Source organism: Hyperolius riggenbachi, chromosome 2 (assembly GCF_040937935.1).
Source record: "Hyperolius riggenbachi isolate aHypRig1 chromosome 2, aHypRig1.pri, whole genome shotgun sequence".
Classification (NCBI taxonomy): domain Eukaryota; kingdom Metazoa; phylum Chordata; class Amphibia; order Anura; family Hyperoliidae; genus Hyperolius; species Hyperolius riggenbachi.
This window is the reverse complement of record NC_090647.1, coordinates 537,204,799-537,224,664: the sequence shown is the minus strand read 5'-3', so window position 1 is coordinate 537,224,664 and position 19,866 is coordinate 537,204,799. Positions and strand designations below refer to the sequence as shown.

Sequence of the window (19,866 nt, the reverse complement as noted above, 5' to 3'; positions counted from 1 at the left end):
CTCAAAATCCACTAAGGCATTCATGCAGAGGAACAAGTACAATGTTCTGGAATGGCCATCTCAGTCCCCAGACCTGAATATAATTGGAAAAATGTGGTGTGAGTTAAAGAGAGCTGTCCATGCTCAGAAGCCATCAAACCTGAATGTACTAGAGATGTTTTGTAAAGAGGAATGGTTTAAAATACTTTCAACCAGAATCTAGACTCTCATTGGAACCTACAGGAAGCATTTAGAGGCTGTCATTTCTGCAAAAGGAGGATCTACCGTATATTCTGGCATATAAAAGGACTGGGCGTATAAGACGACCCCCCAATTCTTCCAGTTAAAATATAGAGTTGCCGTATAAGACTACCCCCTCTCTGCATCCTCCATCCACCTGTCAAACCCCTGTATACCAACCCCTTTGCACCTCACATAACCTCACATAAAAATGATTGTATCATAGGACATCATAAATAAATATACACCATAAATACAGAATAAAAGATACCGGTAGTAGCAACTGGCATTACCGGGTGTTGCAGTCATCTGGGGGAGGAAACAGAGATGTGCTCGCTATGCGGGGACTCCTTCACTGATCCATGTGCTGGAGTCATCAGGGAATTGTTGCAGGCTTCGGGCTCTCCATTTTGAGTTGAAGTTTCCAGCAATCCAGATGGCATATTGCAAACAGCCGCTCGCGTGGGTAATAGAGCAGCTTCCTGGTTGCGGGTCACCTGACCGGTGACATGTGCGCTCCACAATAGTGTGTTCTGCAGACAATCTCTTCCGACGTGAGCACACATCACCAGTGGAGCACACACGTCACCAGTCAGGTGACCCCCGAACAAGGAAGCTGCTCTATTACCCACGCGAGTGTCTGTTCACAATATGCCCTGGATTGCTGGAAACTTTAAGGCTACTTGCACACCAAGACGTTGCGTTAGGTGCACGTTATGCGACCTTAATGTGGCACCTAACGCAAGGCCTGGTGCTCTTCGATGTGGACGTCAGAGTGAGCCGCGTTGTGCAGCTCACTCTGGTGTCCGTGATGCGTACTCTTGGACGCATGCGGCATCACGTGGTCCCGCCGGCCAATCACGCACAGAGCGGCCGCACCAGGAAGTAAACACTGCACGTCACAACGTGCAGTGAATATTAATTAGCCATGTGCCTGGCCGCTCTCCGCTCCTCCCCAACACGACTGAGCATGTGCAAACAGTCTAACGCGGCTTAAGCCGCTCTAACGCCGTAGCATGCTGCACTTTTACTACAACGTGCAGCATTACATGTAACGCAACGTGGGCAGTGTGAACAGCCCACTTGTGTTACATTGCTGTGTGTTGGGGGAGTGTTACAGGCTGCACTAACGTGCGCCTGTAACGTCCCTGTGTGTAAGCAGCCTAAGTCAAAATGGAGAGGCCGAAGCCTGCAACGTTTCCCTGATGACAGCAGCACCCGGTACCACAATTTATATTTTCAGCCTAGCACATGTGCTGACACCCGGCAGCCTGACACCCGGGGTATAAGACGACCCAAGACGTTTCAGAACATTTTCAGGGGTTAAAAAGACGTCTTATACGCCGGAATATACGGTACTAAATATTGATTTCATTTCTTTTTTGTGGTGCCCACATTTGTGCACCTGCCTAATTTTGTTTAAACAATTATTGCGCACTTTCTGTAAATCCAATCAACTTCATTTCACTTCTCAAATATCACTGTGTGTGTCTCCTATATGATATATTTAACTGACATTTTTTTTATCAAAACAACCAATGATTTATACAGGAAAATCATGATGATTAACAAGGTTGCCCAAACGTTCACATCCCACTGTATATATTTCTGCATATCGAATGTTGCCCTGTCCTCCCAATGTTATACTGATTAGCTATGTGGAATCCTCCCCCCAGCAGTATATTTTGTACTGGCTTCAGAACTCTCAGTAAAGAAACATTCCGCAGTGCTGCACCTAGCAGGACTAAAGATGACGCCCACCTGTGATAAATTTCAGAATGTAAGTCAGGCAAGCACTGACTAAATTATTTATATATGAATATTTGAAAAACATGAAGCAATTTTATTTGTTACGTTATTGTCACTACAGTTCCTCTAAAATGATTTTAATGCTGTGCATCCCCGGTAGAGAAGGCTAGAGTCCGTCCAGTACATTATCCTGAGAGAGATGGGTGAGGTATTGTTCTACTTTGTACAGTAAGATATGTAATATCACCGTTTATAAATGTGCAGTAACAGTTTCAAGCTGGACTCACATTTGCTGCCAGAAGGTAAAACTGCAGTAACTATGAAAATATTCATAACTTAAAATATTTACCTAATTTAAAACAAGTTCCCACAAAGTGCTATCTGTCTGGATCGTTGGTTTCCGGGTATGGAAGTCCAGTCATGCTTTCTGGCCTTACTAGCCTCATTTACCAGACTTGGCACTAGTGCATAGCACAGTCCCTGGTCACATAGGGTGGGTGTAGGCCAATTTTGATACGACCTCAGGGATCCCTGGGGATGTAGGAGAGCCCAATTGTAGTAATACAACGTTGTATGTGGGTGATAAGGCACATGATTGACCAGAGGTTTTTTAGTGCAAGAATCTGCTAAAAGATAACTTTAATCATCCATTTTTATTAGTGCATATGGTAAATCCCGATTAATCTTGATGTGACCTTCCCAGCATCCATCAGAATCACCATAGTCTGCATAGCTCAAAACCCCTAGTGTAGATAGAGGCATACATACAATGTCCTCTCTGCTCCTGTGTGCTCTCAAAACCCCTAGTGTAGATAGAGGCATACATACAATGTCCTCTCTGCTCCTGTGTGCTCTCAAAACCCCTAGTGTAGATAGGAGCAGAGAGGACATTGTATGTATGCCTCTATGTGCTAGGTACACATGATGAGATTTATTTTGACTATTTCTAGCATGTCCGATCGATTTTCCATGGAAGTGAACAGGAAATTGATCGAAAATCAGATCGGACCTGTTGGAAATAATCGATCTGGCAGTAAATCTGCAAGAAAATCTCATTGTGTGTACCTAGCATTAGGATCTGACAGCTCAGTACGGTGTATTCTTGGTAGAGAGTGGCTCCCTGCTGCTGAATACTTGGAAAGAGCTGACAATTACTGTTTCTTTTCCCCTGAACGTTCAATAAATATCTGCCTGACGCCTATCACTTTTTTCCCCTTATAAATTTACTATAACTCCCCACCCCACCCTTGACTGGAAAATACTTAAAGGGATACTGTAGGGGTGTCGGGGGAAAATGAGTTGAAGTTACCCGGGGCTTCTAATGGTCCCCCGCAGACGTCCTGCGCCCGTGCAGCCACTCACCGATGCTCCGGCCCCGCCTCCAGTTCACTTCTGGAATTTCTGACTTTAAAGTCAGAAAACCACTGCGCCTGCATTGCCGTGTCCTCAATCCCGCTGATGTCACCAGGAGTATATTGCACAAGTCCAGTATGGTCTTTGGTCTGCGCAGTATGCTCCTGGTGCCATCAGCGGGAGTGAGGACACGGCAACGCAGGCGCAGTGGTTTTCAGACTTTAAAGTCAGAAATTCCAGAAGTGAACTGGAGGCGGGGCCGGAGCATCAGTGAGTGGCTGCACGGGCACAGGATGTCTGCGGGGGACCATTAGAAGCCCCGGGTAACTTCAACTCATTTTCCCTCGACCCCCCCTACAGTATCCCTTTAAGCCCCCAAAATATTTACATTCAGTAGATGTCCAATAATGCAAAAGAAGAACACTATGAAAAAAGGTCCTTTGCTGACATGATAGCAGTTGAGACTCAGGTACAGTCCAGCCTTGTAATCTCCTTGTAATGTGCCTGCGTTTTTTGGGGTACTCATTTCTGCATTCCTTTTAATGAAGTGATGCTTCTACATAAGAGTAGTGTTGGGCAAACACCTGGATGTTCGGGTGCGGGTCCGTTCGCCGAACATGGGCCAGATGTTCGGCATGTTCGGCCCGAACCCCGAACTCCCCGAACATCCCGCTTTTGGGGGCCCTATGGGGTCGCAGGCATAAGGGGGGAGCATGCCCCGGTCGCGGGGGGGGGTCGGAAATTCCCCCCACCCCCTCCGCTAGCGCTCCCCCTTCTGCCCGCTTCCCCATAAAAAGGTTTGATGAAAGTACCGGTGGCTGGCCTGGCAGTAGAGTGAGTGAGGAGGAGGAGTCCGGAGAGTGACGCGTTGAGGCCGGGCAGCAGGCGGTTCAGCGTTGTACCCTTGTGGTACTTCCGCCCTTTCTCTGACCTCACGTCCTCTACGTGATGACGCATACGAGGGTACGCGTGACGCGTACCCTCGTATGCAGAGGACGTGAGGTCAGAGAAAGGGCGGAAGTACCACAAGGGTTCTACCGCTGAACCGCCCGCTGCCCGGCCTCAACGCGTCACTCTCCGGACTCCTCCTCCTCACTCACTCTACTGCCAGGCCAGCCACCGGTACTTTCATCAAACTTTTTTATGGGGAAGCGGGCAGAGGGGGGAGCGCTAGCGGAGGGGGTGGGGGGAATTTCCGACCCCCCCCCCCCCGCGACCGGGGCATGCTCCCCCCTTATGCCTGCGACCCCATAGGGGGGCAGTATTCGGCCGAACACGGCCTGTTCGGCTGGGCATTGAGCTGTTCGGGCGAACCCGAACTAAAAAGTCCGAACACCATGAGGTGTTCGGCCGAACTCGAACATCACCCGAACAGGGTGATGTTCTGCAGAACCCGAACAGTGGCGAACACTGTTCGCCCAACACTACATAAGAGTACCTGGAAGCATTTTTACTTTCTTTTCTAAAAATGAACCAGTAATCAGTCTGCTTATTGACATAAAAATGTTATGACCGACTTCTGTTATTCTTGACATCACTGCAGCCCGAGGACTGCTGCCACCAATACATAAATATCGTACAATATCCGGATACATCTTGAACTCAAGCACAGATATGAATAAATCATTGTATCTTTGGAATTTTTAGATAAGAAGTACCAAGCATATTGAACTGCTATGGTCTCCTGCACTTTGCACTGTTGGATGAATCAGAAGGTATGCATGTAGGAATTTATATATTCATTAGTGTTCCTCTTCCAGTTTGCATGCATTATAGTTGATCCCTTACACCCATAAAAATGCTCAGGCTTGTGTTGACTTACAGTTCTGGCAGAAAGCTTCATCGGAGCCATCTGGACATTGCACCACTCTGTCACACGCCAATGTGATATCTATACAGCAGCCATCATCACAGATAAACTGGTAACGGGAGCAAACGCCACTGCACATTGTAGAAGCTAAATCAGCAAAAGAAAGAAAAACGGCAAATACAGATTGCTGGCCTGCAAACACAAAACATTACTGGGCATTTGGCAGCTCAGAAGCAGTATGCAGACATTTCACAGCTATGCCAAAAAATAACTCTATAACTATAGCTAGGTACGGACTGAAAATAAACGATCATCAAAAATTAACTTTTGTTATCATTCCAGCTGACAAACAATTGCTGCGCAGACATGCTGCTCAGCCATATGCTGAGAAGCAAGTCTGCTCAGCTATATATGCTAAGCAGCCTGTTCTGTGCTACCGAGGGGTGATCGGGAGGAAAAGCAGAAGGTGCTTATAAAACAACAGGAGAGGAAATGAACCAACATGCACAGTTGGTGATGGACGACGATGGGGACAGGATATACCTGGACTCTCGCTATATTGTCACTCAAGATGATCATAAGTGATCGTTTTAGGCAACAGAATGCTAATTTGTGTATGTACTTCCTTGAGTGTCAGTATCAGGCAATGCAAATGACTCCAGGTTCTCTGCTTAAAGATAAACTCCAACCAAGAATTGAACTTTATCACAATCAGTAGCTGATACCCCCTTTTACATGAGAAATAGAATGCTTTTCACAAACAGACCATCAGGGGGCGCTGTGTGATTAATTTTGTGCTGAAACCCCTCCCACAAGAGGCTCTGAATACCGCGGTACTCTGGGCAAACTGCCACAATGTAACAATATTCACAGACAGGAAATAGCTGTTTCTAGCTGTTCTGGCTGTTACAGACAGCTTTAAACAGCTACATAACTTGCCCACAGTAACAATGTCACCATGTAATACATGTCAGAATGTGAATCTGGGAGAGGAAAGATTTTACAATGAGCAAACACTGACTAAATCATTTATACATAATTATTGTAAAAATGAAGCACTTTTTTTTATTACATTATTTTCACTGGAGTTCCTCTTTAAAGGGATATTTAAGTCAAAAATAAGAAATGATTTTTACTCACCTGGGGCATCCCTCAGCCCCCTGAAGCTGTATGGTGCCCTCGCAGCCTCGCTCCGATCCTCCTGTCCATGCCGGCGGCTACTTCCGGGTTCGGCGACAGCTGCCGACAGGCTGGGAACGCGAGTGATTCTCCGCGTTCCCAGCCGCTATATCACCTTCTATGCTGCTATAGCGTATAATATATACGCTATAGCAGCATAGAGGGTGATATAGCGGCTGGGAATGCGGACCATCACTCGCGTTCCCAGCCTGTCGGTGGCTGTCGCCGATCCCGGAAGTAGCCGCCGGCGGGGACAGGAGGATCGGAGCGAGGCTGCGAAGGCACCATACAGCTTCAGGGGGCTGAGGGATGCCCCAGGTGAGTAAAAATCATTTCTTATTTTTGACTTAAGTATCCCTTTAAAGTGAACCAGAGGAGAAAATAAACAGATAAACAATTGTATCTATCCACCTACTCCTAAAAATGGCTGTCCCAGAGCTAAACTACATGAATTATTGAGATAGTGTAGTGAATAACTTCTGTGAACAGGAGGAGTGAACAGGTTTTAACATGCCAAGTTTTTAATACGGCATATTAAAACCTTTTATCATTACACGGCAGCCGCCCATCTTTCTCGCATGCATGGTACACAGCATATCCACTCATACTCCTAATTGCCTGTGAGCTTTTACCATAGCTTTGCAGAGCAACCCAGGAGTTTCTTTATGACACTCCACTCAAACAGCGCTGCCTGTCAGCCTCATTGCCACAGTCTGTAGTACAGCTGCCTATAGCAGATTTGAGCACACAGAACAGGCAGATATTTACAGAGGAGTACCATCGGATCCCTGTTTTATCTACGGCAGAAGAGGATCAACTAAATTGCCAAGCCCAGTCCCCAGCTAGAGGGACAAAAGTCCTGCTGCTGGACAAACCTATATGGGCTTGCCAGCTACTACACAAGGTGAGATTATTCCAGCCTTACTTGATCTGTTATATACTGCTCCCTGGGTGCGCTTTATTTTCTGTCTTGCATTATACATTAACCACTTCGCATCCAGACCTTTTTTTCCACTTATTGACCAGAGCAGTTTTGACGGTTTAGCTATGTCCTTATAAGTAGGGATAAAGTTATTTCTGAATATATGACACAGAAATGAAATATATATTGTTTTTTTCAAGACAAACTAGGCTTTCGTTGTATGCCATTTTTTTCCCTCAAACAATTTTGTTTTCTATGAATTTTAATGGGAAAACAAAGAAAAAAATTGAAAAAACACGTATTTCTCAGTTTTACCAATTCCAGTTTAAAAATAAAAAGTGCTACTGTAGATAAAAAGCACCAATTTTGTTTGGCTATTCTTACTGCTTATCACAAAACTTAGATTATGTTCCGGTTACAATTTATGGTGAAGATATTTGATTCTGAAATAATGCCACAGAGTGTGTTTTTCACTATGAAATGACAAAATAAAAGTATTTTTAATAGTAAAAATCAATCTCATTAGCTCAGGAAGCTTATATTCCCATTCACCAATTAGTGCTGCATCAGATAGTGCCAGAAATGTGCACAGGAGCAAGCCCAATCCTGCACAGCACTGCTTCTGCTACAAGACGTATATCTACTGACCTGTGGCTTAGATGAAGTCCCAGAGGACGTATATCTACTGACCTGTGAACAAAGTGGTTAATGACCTTTTTATCAATCCCCTGCCCTTAGAAGTTGTTTTCTGTAGGAAAACGTTTTATAGCTGTAGTTACTTATCAGCAAAGGTTATGCTATAATCCAACAAATTCTGACAAGAAAGGAACTGTCACTTGCATGCCTGATGGTTAACAGGAAAGGAAAAAAAAACAGCCTGTGTTATAACCGTTAATATATTTGGTACTGTACATATACATGTTTATCTCATCATGTCACGTCACTTCAAGCACGCTCTAAAGCAACCTTGAATAGTGATGGTCACGTCTAGGAGAACTCATGGAAAAGCATGTGATCAGTTTTGTCAGGTGATAGATACCGTAGGTTAATCTCTGATTTGCTAGTCATGGTTATGTGCTAAAGCAGGATGTGATCACAGCAAACCAGAGCCCTGCAAATCTATCAGCTGATCAAACAAATCACATGCTTCTCCATGAGATCTCCTAGACACGACCATCGCTAAATCTGAAGTGAAAGTAAACTGAGATAATACATTGTATGTGTATTACTAATACTAACATCTAAGTGTCCTATTTTATTTTCAGTTTAACAGCTGCATTTTAAGACTTTATTTGAAGCACAGTGATCTCTTTGATTGGCAGCCCAAAAAGAAAAAAGTTAGATACTTACCTCAGTAGAGGGTAGCACCTAGATAATCCAGGGACTTCCCCCATCTTCCTCGCCTCCACCTAGCTAGTGCTGCAGAACAGGTTCGCACAGCTGCACTCCCATTCAAGTACGAGCCTGGCGGCACTGCACAGGTGCAATATGACTTGTGCCTGTGTGGTAGCACAAAGCGGCTCATGCACGGATTTTCTTTTGCGTACACGAATGGCAGCACCAGCATAAAGAAGAAGAGGGTCCCGGTGAGGATCGCTGGCTGCAGGAGGATCAGAGAAGTCTCTGGGTCATCCAGAGGCTTCCCTCTAGTGAGGTAAGCATCTAACTTTTGTCTTTATAACATTTACAGGTTTACTGTGCATGTCCTCACTTGAAGAGATGAGCCTGGATTGTGTTTTTTTTTCTGCAACCACTAAGGGCACGCTTAAAGCGGAATATAACCCTGCATTTCAACTTTGCTCTAAAACATTATTTACAGTATATTATATGCAACCAGCATTTTTTTTTTACTAGACCAGCATTGGAAGGGTTACAGTATGTACAGTAAAGTATGTGATAACTCCAAATCATAAGAGCAGAAAAAGTTTTGCAAGTTTTGAATGCAGGCTTAGCATCTTTATCACTTAATACACTCAGACCAGTTGCTGTTGAAATTTGATTTTTATGGTGACGATACCCCTTTAAAGAATGGCATGAGGAACATTCTAATGAAGTTGAGCATCTCATCTGGCCACCACAATCCCCAGACCTCACCATTATTAAGCATTTATGGTCATTATTAGAGATTCAAGTAAGAAGTCGATTTCCACCGCCATCGGCTCTAAAAGAACTGGAGGATGTTTTAAATGAAGAATGGGCTAAATTCCTTTGGAAACAATTCACAATTTGTATGAACCAATACCTCGAAGAATTGAGACTGTAATTGCCGCAAAAAGTGGACCTACAACACAAGATTTTTCCATTATTTTGTCCAACCCCTGTATATACACGTACATTTACCTGTTTGCCTCAAAGTGCATCAAATATCTAAACTGGACCAGTAACTGGTCCTATGGTGGCCAGATACAGAGGTCTGACCACTAAAGCTCTCACTTCTTTCTTACAACTGTAAACAACATGGCATCATCTTTTGTCTACCCAAAGATGTATGGACATGGACCAATAGGTGGGCTTCTGGTTGTGGAGCGCAGAGCTTTGGCCATTTATGACTGTGATGTCAAAAGCCCTGCTTCCTGCTCTATGTCCATCTTGGAGTAAACAGGAGATAACTATTGCTTACAACTGCAAGAGTGGATTTGAGTGTTCATATCTCTGTATCCCAACATCCTAGGTAAGAATTATATTTATAATCCACTCGGGGTGGGGGGTGACTGTACATATACAGTTATTCTTTACCATACCTTGTAAGTTTACAGAACTGTGTTCATTTGATACCATAATTGAAATGTAATTCCATAATTGAGGACACAGATTTCCACCTTATACCTAGTAATTTTGTGAGTGCTGAACGACCTCAAGCTTTATGTGAAACTCTGTGATGTAGGTCATCTTACATCGGTGCTGTGTATTTGGTAGAACGTGTTGTGAGATCTGGGCGCTCAGCTGTTGGTGTGCTGAGATTTTGCATGTGACTTATGTCACAAACCGCAAGGCCGGTCTGCGGGCGGGTCAATCGATCAGAGTCAGAAATCCTCTCACACGGTCACTTTGCTCATCACGAAGGGTAATACGACTTCGCAATTTGATGAACTGACTCGCGGAGGTAGCGTTCAGACGCCAAAGGATTGACCACACACATACAATTCAAAGATCTGCCACCAAGCGAGTTACACAGCCCGCTACTGTAATTATACTAGGACTTCGAGAACGCTCTGTTAACCCTTAGCAGTATGCAGGAATCTGGGTCAGATCTGAGATCTCTGAGCCGAGTTCTCGCATACGAGTTATAAAGGTACACTTCTGTTAAACACGGTAGCGATTTCAGGAGAATAGGTAAGTTTGTGTATATTCAGAATAGATTGTAACCATAACGATTTTTAAACGTTTTTATAACAAAGTTGCATTACATACATTTACACAGATTAACACCTAGACACAAAGCTTAAAATAAAAGGATTACGGCTGAGCAGTCCATTTGGCGAATGAAGAAACGTTAAGAGTCCTTGAACACAACATGCGTCGGTTCTCCTTGAACGCATGCCTGGACTTTCCTGGTCGATGGAATTTGGAGAACTGGGCGGGTTTGGTCCCGCCCCACTTTTATAGGACCTGAGTTTTGGGCTGTCACTACCTGGAAAGTAGGTGTGTTTAATGCAGGGTTACCTCCTAATCAGCAGGTTGCCGCCCCCAGACTCAGCAAAAAATGTACATTTATTAATTCTCTGTGTGACTCTGGCCCAGATTGGTGCATCGCAAATCCGAGGCTATATTCATAAGCGGCCTGCGACCCTGTGTTAATTGAGGCTACACGTGCCTATTCTATCGCATTCGCTCTACGCAGGCCGGATAAAGCGGTTTTCCTACTGATTCCTGACAGTTAGAAAATTGTAGTTCAGGTGAATGATAGAGCTGATTTATAGGTATCAGAAAATGTGTTTTTTGTCTTTCTGTGACAAGGCTATTTTGAATTACAAATACATAAAAGTTCTCTTTGTTTGATTGTATGATTTTTGGCGTGGATTCTTATCTCTGCCAGTTCGAGCTGGCTTTTTGGGAGAGGGCTCTGGCAGGAAATGGCTCTCCTTCGGGAGGTCGGGCTAGGTGTGAAATTCCTTGCTGACCTCACAGGATATGGGTGAGGGGCTTTTGCTTTCAGTGAGAAGAGAGCAAAAGGAAACCGTTTCCGCCGCCCGGACGTGAAGCTCTCGTGCGGGCGGCAGCTCTGCAGCGCTTGGGCGCGCTCCCGCGGGCGCATCCCCGTTGTGTCCCCCGGTAGCCCTGGGATCAGTAAAAGGGAACGTGGTTCCCGATCACCGATCCCTTTCCCCCGCAGAAAAACCGAAGCGCTCACCTGTGAGGCTTCAGTTCTTCTGCCCGTACAGATTTCCGCATCCCCCTTGTACTTCCGCTTAGCGAGAAGTACAAGGAGGGTAAACAAAAATGAAGGTGGCCATCTTGTGGCCAAATAGTAAAACTACAGCTACACATTTTGTACATTACAATTTACACAGATAACAACATAAAAAATAACCTGTTTATGTCCCACACCAAAATATTAACCAAATAAAAATTTTAATGGAAAAAAAAATTACAATTAAAAAAAAAAGAAAAAAAAGACATAAATAGTTACCTAAGGGTCTGAACTTTTTAAATATGCATTTGAAGGAGGTATACTACAAACAATTTTTACATTATAAGCTTGTAAATTGTGATGGACGCAAAACGGAAACAATGCACCTTTATTTCCAAATAAAATATTGGCGCCATACATTGTGATAGGGACAACATTTAAATGGTATAATAACCGAGACATACGGGAAAATAAAATACATAGGTTTTAATTATGGTAGCGTGGATTATTTTAAAGCTATTATAGCCGAAAACTGAGAAATAATGATTTTTTTTCATTTTTTTCTTATTAATCCTGTTAAAATGCATTTATGGTAAAGTGTCTCTTAGCAAAATGTACCACCCACAGAAAGCCTAATTAGTGGCGGAAAAGAACAAGATATAGATCAATAAATTGTGATAAGTAGTGATAAAGTTATTAGCGAATGAATGGGAGGTGAAAATTGCTCCGATGCATAAGGTGAAAAATCCCCGCGGGCTGAAATGGTTAAATCTACACAGGACTGACAGTAATGGGCTGGACCATTACGCAAGTCGTTGGCGATGGTGGACGACTTTACGTAATGTTCATCACAACTTACACCTGTCTAGATTATGTTACAAGCTTACTCTATGTTAAGATCTCAGGAGCTCGTGTCTCCAAGCGCTCCCAATATGAAGCTTTCCAAGGGCTCATGGAGGTGTATTTGACCAGTTGGTGAAATAGCTCTAACAGAGGTGACAGCACTGAAACAAGGGGACCAAGGGAGGAACGGGAAATCTCTTTATGATCCAAAGCCTTCACTCTCCATAGGTAAGTATCTCACTTTATTTTTACTTTAAAGGATAACAGAAGTGAGATTATATGGAGGCTGCCATATTTATTTCATTTTAAACAATGCACTTAGCCTGGCAGCCCTACTGACCCACTGCATCTAATACTTTTATTCATAGACCCTAAACAAGCATACAGATCAGGTGTTTCTGATCTGTGAAGATTAGCTGCATACTGGTTACAGGTGTGTGATTCAGACTCTGATTTAGACAATACTGCAGCCAAAGAGATCAGCTGGACTGGCAGGCAACTGGCAGATTTATACTTTTTCCACCGTTAGTCCAACTTATTGTTGTTTCTTATTCACATGCATTCCTCCCATTCCTTGTGCAACCCCCTCTTTCATGTGTACCACAATCCCTGTATTTCATGTACAGCTCCGTTGAGCAGCATCTCCCTTCTTCCACATGTTGCTCCCCAGTTACAGGTTTTCCTTTCCATTTGCAGGCATTTCTTACATATTCAGCAACTCCTTTCCCATGTCCAGCCACTCTTTGACCAGCAGGCGCCCAAGGCGCAGGCCTTTGCGGCCTTTCCAGAAATCTGGTCCTGCAAAACAACCCACTTGGTGTCACAGACGAATGCGCGAGTAAGGAAAGCCTGCACCCAGACTTGTCATTAGTGAAGTGGACAACCAAAGCCTAGTTCTGTGAAAAGTAGACCGCTGGACCACATTGATTGTGCATTTGCTGCTATTGGATTGGTCTACTGCAAATCCTTTTTCATGCTAACTTATCCACTCTTCTCTAGTTATTTTGAGCAGCTACATACAGTATTACATGTTTATGAAGAATACTTTCTAAAAGTACTTCAGTTTGCTAAGTAACAAAATCTGTTTGTGAGGTACCTGGTACATGATGCTCAGCCGGGAGAACACTGACAGAGACATTGTCTGAGCTTTTCTGGCCAGATGTGTCAGTCACAGTCAACTGCAGGGTGTAAACTCCTTCTTGCAAGTGAGAGAGCTTTAAAGTCCCAGGCTGAGGAACCTGTTGAGAAGATCAGAAGTAATTTATGGTACATCAACTAATAACACAAGTAGTGGATACCATTAAAGCCCCACTAGCCACAAATGCATTCCAATATCTGTATAGGCACTCATTTGAAGAGCTTGTTTTGTCTCTGCTGAGGTTCCTTCATTAGATGGTGTCTAATAAATCTCTGATCAGTATTTGGCCAGGAGTCAAGACACTGGCCACTTTTAGCATCACAAGCTGCCACTTCTATAGGCTGCTAGCCTTTCTTTGAGATTCAGACTGTGCCCTCCCCCTTTGATTGCATTATCCCACTGTTAAATACTGCAAAGTAGCTGCACATGCCCAGAAGCCTCTATCACACCGCTGCTTCTGATCTTCTAAGTACAATTCTTTTTTTAACAGTTTAATTTTTATTGATTTTTGAAAAGGAAAAATACAACAAAGTGTTTATAGAACAATAAAGTACCTAGCCATGCCTCCCCATACCCCACCCGAAGTGGATATGGATCCTGCCTTGGCAACACCACATGAACATGATATATAGGTTGCCCAGACCACAGCACTGCCAGATGAAGATAACAATCTGTAAGATGAATGAAGCTTGAGCCCAGAGTCAGAAGTCTAGTTTTATAGGCAACTGTCCTGTGATGTCAATGGTGCAGCGTGTTTGCCACTTTTATTATCTAGCTGAGCAGAACATATGCTTAAATCTTTTTGGGATGCTGAAGGAGACGAATGGGCTTTGGAGTGAATGTGGTAGTTGAGGGAAAAACAAATCCCCATATCATCCCCTCTATACCCAATACAAGGACTCTATACAATCCTCTCTATTAGGCCCTTCCTTCCCTCTATCTCTAAATAGAACTAACCTCATCTGAGGTAACTATCAAAACTGATATGCGGGATATCTGACCATCGTGACCCACTTGGACCCGTTGTCCATCAGTTCTTTATTTTCAATTGTTGCTATCTGCTGATTATCTAGCTGGTTGACCTTTAATAATAATTAAACTCTTCCCTCCCTTATCCCTATTACACTACCCCCTCCCCTCTCCCCCTCCCTAATCCCTCCCCCCCCCCTCCCTCCCCCCCCCCCCCCCCATATACAAGGCTGTCTACTTCTTTAAAGAAATAGGTGTATTATTAAAATCCATCTCAGAGAAGTAAACAAATATACGAGCCACATGAAGACTGGCTGAAGAACTTTTCACCCTAAGACTCTTACATCACTGACTCTTAAATTTTATATGATTTGTAAGTTAACTTCCAATCTTCTAACGGTCTTTGTGTATTATTTAATCTGCTTAATAAAAATCAGTGTTACCAGAACAATAAAGTACAGTTGTGGTTTCCATAATATGACAATCAGTCTGAGAGATTCTTGTACAGACATTCTTGATAAGCAATAATAATAAAGACGCATAAATACAGTTTGTAGTGTCAAATTAGTGTCACATATTGGGTTATCAATATTTAATAAACCACCCTGTAGATGAGAAAGAGAAGAGTGGAGAAAAGAAGAGGAAGAGAGAGGAAGAAAGAAAGAAAAGAAAAGAGATGACCACCCGAACCTCGATTCGCCCCCGACCCCTCCATCTCCGCCTTATCTATTTATTATAAGATGGGGAGAAAGAAAAAATATTATGACAATATTGGGATAAATTCAGAGTCCGTGGGGTCCATAATTCTGGATTCCCATATGCCCCAGACTTTATAATATTTTTTTGGGCATCTTCTATTCAGATATGTAGTTTTGTATAAAGGTAAGGAGCAGTTAATGGACTTGGCCCACATTCCCAATGTAGGAGCAGAGGTTTTTTCCACAATTTAAGTATTTCTTTGCGGGCTTGGAAACAGAGGGTCCTGACCAATAGCTGTTTGTGCTGAGTTAGAATATCCTCTTCCATTTTTCCCAGTAGCAAGAGACCTGGATCCAGTGGGAGAGTGATTTTCAAGAGTCTATTAATTATTGACAGTACATGTTTCCAGAAGGGAACAATCCTAGGACATGACCAAAACATATGCACGAATAAACCCTGCTCTGTGTGGCATCTCCAACAGGCATCTGAAATAGATTGGTCCATCCTGTGCATACGCTCCGGCGTGTAATAGGCATGATGCAAAAATTTAGTTTGGACTAGCTGATATGACTGAAGTTGGGTATAGTTCTAGGACTTCGTCCCAATCATCTCTGTCCAATCCCGTCACCACCAATTGCCATTTATTAAAGCATTTGTCTAATCTAGTGTTGTTGAGAGTTAGAAGTGCTAAGTATATTGCCGAGAGTACCTTTGGCAAGTCCCTGGTTAAAAGTAATTGTTCCAAGTCATCCATATTGAGTGTTGGGGGAAACCTTCCGAATTGTGAGGAGTAAGCGTGCTTAAGTTAGAGGTATCGAAAAAAATGTGAGTTAGGCAGATTAAATTGTGATTTTAAAGTATCAAATGGTAGAATAGTTTGCCCCTGTTGGATGTGAGCCAGTGTTTTGATTCCAAAGCTAGCCCAGATTACCGGGTCCGGTATAGTCAGAAAGTGTTGAAGTTGAGTATTCCCCCATAGCGGGGTATGTGGTGAGAGCACATGTTCCCTTGCCAGTGGGGCTCTAGCCGCCCTCCATGCCTTCCACACCGTTAGCATAGCTTGCGTAGTTTTTGGAGAACATTTAGGACCTCTATAGGGTAGGTTTGTTAGTTTCTCGTAGGAGCCAAGGATTGCAGCCTCCGTCGTGGTCGCAGGGTTATACTCATCTTGGGAGAACCACCAGCGAGTCGTTACTAGTATAGCAGCCCAAAAGTATTTCTGAAAGTTTGGCATGGCTAGCCCTCCCCTGTTTTTTGGTAAACATAAAATATCTAGAGCTATGCGGGGCTGTTTACCTGCCCATATGAACCTAAGAAGTATAGAATCCAATTTTTTGAAAAATTTTTGTGGGAGCCAAATTGGAGATTGTCGAAAGACATAAGTAAACTTAGGCAGGTATATCATTTTTATTAAATTTATTCGACCTATTAGGGTCAGTGGAAGCTTGTCCCAGACCTTGCATTTACTTTCTAGGGATTGCACTATTGGGTCAATATTCAGGCTTTGATATGCATTAATATTGTTAGTAATTTGCACTCCGAGATATTTAAATTGAGAGACTGACTGTAGTGGGATAGGAGGGGCAAGACCATCACTGGTAGGGGGATCAAGATGGAATAAAATGGACTTAGACCAATTAACTTTAATTCCAGAGGTTTCTCCAAATATGTTAAAGATCTCAAGAGCAGCTGTTAGAGAGGAGCTAGAGTTACTAAGGCATAAAAGAACATCATCTGCGTACAGGGAGATTTTCTCCTCCAGATTGCCTAGCTTAAGGCCCTGAACAGTATTAGACTGTCGGATGTAGGCAGCCACAGGCTCCATTGCCAAGGCAAAGAGCGCCGGGGACAATGGGCAGCCCTGTCTCGTACCTCTCTTTAGTTCGAAAGATTGCGAGATGTTCTTGCCTGTTTTAATTCTAGCAATGGGAGTTTCATATAAAAGTTGGACCCATTTCAAAAAATTCCCTCCAAGCCCAAATCTTCGTAGCACTGCCCACAAATATCGCCATTCCACCGAATCAAAAGCTTTCTCCGCGTCGAGACGAGAGAGGCTACAACCCTCCGCCCCTTATTAGAGTGTTCAGTCTGGATATTTGTAAGCAGTCTCCTTATGTTAATGTCTGTCCCCTTGCCAGGCATAAAGCCTGATTGATCTTGGTGGATCAGCTTCATTATTATTTTATTTAGGCGAGTAGCAAGGATTTTGGCCAGAATTTTGGCATCAACATTTATCAGAGAGATTGGTCGATAGGACGAGCATATAAGTGGGTCCTTATCTGGTTTGGGTATAACTATTATAAGTGCTTCTGACATGGAGGGAGGAAGGGAGCCCCCAGCAAAGGAATTCTGAAGAGTATTTTTAAGTTTAGGTGCTAGAATCTTAGTGTATTTTTTGTATAGTTCCACCGGTAGGCCATCTACTCCAGGGGATTTCTTAGATTGCATAGAGCCTATCGCATCAGAGATTTCATCTAACGTGAACGGATCTTCTAGTAGCTGTAGATCAGTATCTGACAGTGTAGGTAATGTGATTTGTGCTAGGTATTGGTCTATTTCAGTATCTGTGATTGTCAGTCTACTAGAATACAATTCCTTGTAAAAGTTAAACAAAGTTTTATTAATTAGAAGAGGGTCAGAAGTGACTGAATTGTCTTGTAGTCGTATTGATGGGATAACCGATGAATTTGTTGGGTCTCTAGATAGCCAGGCTAACATGCTGCCGTTCCTATCTCCTTGCTCGAATATTCTTTGTTTTTGGTCTAACAAGGATTTCTTTACTGTATTTATCCTATACAATTCAAGTTCCTGAAGCGCTAGTTGCCAATTTCTATAAACACTATCATTGGTGGTTTGAATAAATTCTGCTTCTAACTGCATCACTTTTTGCTCTTTCCACTGGACTAAAGCTCTGGCTTGCTCTCTGGCCACCCCAATGGCCTCCATGTATTGCCCCCTCAGAACTGCCTTACTGGCATCCCATTCAATTTGTGGAGAGGATGAGCCCTGGTTGTCTTCCCAATAAGCCTGTATTTTACGCTTGATTATGTCGTGTATAGTGGGATCGGCAATCCAGTGGTTAGACAGGCGCCACAGACGGTCCCCCTGAGATAAACCCGTGGTCAGAATCAGCTCTAGAGGAGCGTGATCGGATATACCACGAGCCAAAAAGCTGGATGATTTTATCAAAGGGAGGACATCTACCGAGACCAGACCAAGATCTATCCTAGAGAGGGTAGCGTGGGTAGTTGAGTGGCAGGAGAAGGCCTTTACCCCCGGGTGTTTCCACCTCCATACGTCCGTAAAATTACACGTATTAATCCATCTAGTGAAATCTAATGTATCTTTAGTAGAGGGTTTAAGCCTATCCAGAGCGGGATCAGGAACAAGGTTAAAATCTCCACAGATTATTATTTTAGAAGTGGGCATCTGCGCTATCAGAGTCATAATATTATCAAGAATATTCGGGTCCGCCGGAGGAGGTAAGTACACATTAATAAGTATCAGCTGCATATTGCTGACGGTTGCATGCAAGATAATGTATCTGCCACCTGGGTCAATTTTAAGGTCGTGCAACTTAAATGGAACACTTTTGTGAATTAATATCGAGACTCCCCTGGAGTAGGTTGAGTGATAAGTGTGGGCCACCCAGGGCTTTTTAAGTGTAAGGATCTTACTTCCCATCAAATGGGTCTCTTGCAATAAGCATATATGCGGTGAATGTTGTTTGAGGAAGTTTAAGACCAGTGAGCGTTTAATTTTAGATCCAAGACCACGGACATTCCACGAGAGTAAATTAAGTGGAGCCATGTGAGGTGAGACTAAAGATAGTACCGTTCTCCCACGGAGGAGTCAGTATGTACTCACCAGAACAAAGGGCCGGAGGGTCCTCAAGGCGCAGGCGGTCATGAAGATGAGAGAAAGAAAGGAGAAAAAATACAGATGGACAGACAGAGAAGAAACATACACAGATAAAGTGCATTAAACCAAATCCCAACCATCCCCACCCTACATCCTGCAACCGGAACATAACTTCAGGACGTTTCGGATCCCTAAACGACCTAACCCCAGCAAAACTATACCTAAAAAAACTAAATTATTTAGGCCAAAACAGGGCCTAGGCGATTACACCTTTTGTTTTAACAGTAAAAAAATAAAAAGGTTTTTGGGGCAGTGGTCAATGAGCAACGAGGGCCGCTGCCCAACATCTCCCAGTCTAAGACTGAGGGTTCAACTTGGTACTTATTAAGTAAATTAAGTAAGTTGCCAGTACATCAAGAGTTAGTGTCCAGTAGAAGTAAATGTTTCTGATCGAAATTTGCGCAGTACATTACAAAACACACACTGTGGTAACTGAAGGATTTCAACCTGTCAGAGGAAGGAGGAGAGGAGAGGAGGGGAATAGAAGGTATAAGGACCTACATCTGTCAGTCTCGCCTCAATTTTAATTGGAGAGAGGTGCAGTGACTGAGTATTATCATTGATGAGCCTGTTGTAGCAGGGAATACTGACTGGGGACTGTGCCAACTCATGGGTGGAGATTATTCACTAACAAGTAATAGTATTCACTACACACAGTGTATATTGAGATAAATGTATGCATAGCATATATAAAACACAGTAGCATTAGAGAC

At 43.4% G+C, this 19,866-nt stretch overlaps 1 protein-coding gene across 1 annotated transcript in view; it reads right to left on the bottom strand.

Moving 5' to 3' along the window:
- LOC137547286 (low-density lipoprotein receptor-related protein 11-like) overlaps positions 1-19,866 on the bottom strand; it is an 88,467-nt gene that overhangs the window by 37,916 nt on the left and 30,685 nt on the right. Inside the window, exons 3-4 of the mRNA XM_068270711.1 lie at positions 13,523-13,664; positions 5,144-5,278 (exon numbers count right to left, since the gene is read on the bottom strand). Of these exons, the coding sequence (XP_068126812.1) occupies positions 5,144-5,278; positions 13,523-13,664 (277 nt within the window). The remainder of the gene's footprint in view (positions 1-5,143; positions 5,279-13,522; positions 13,665-19,866) is intronic.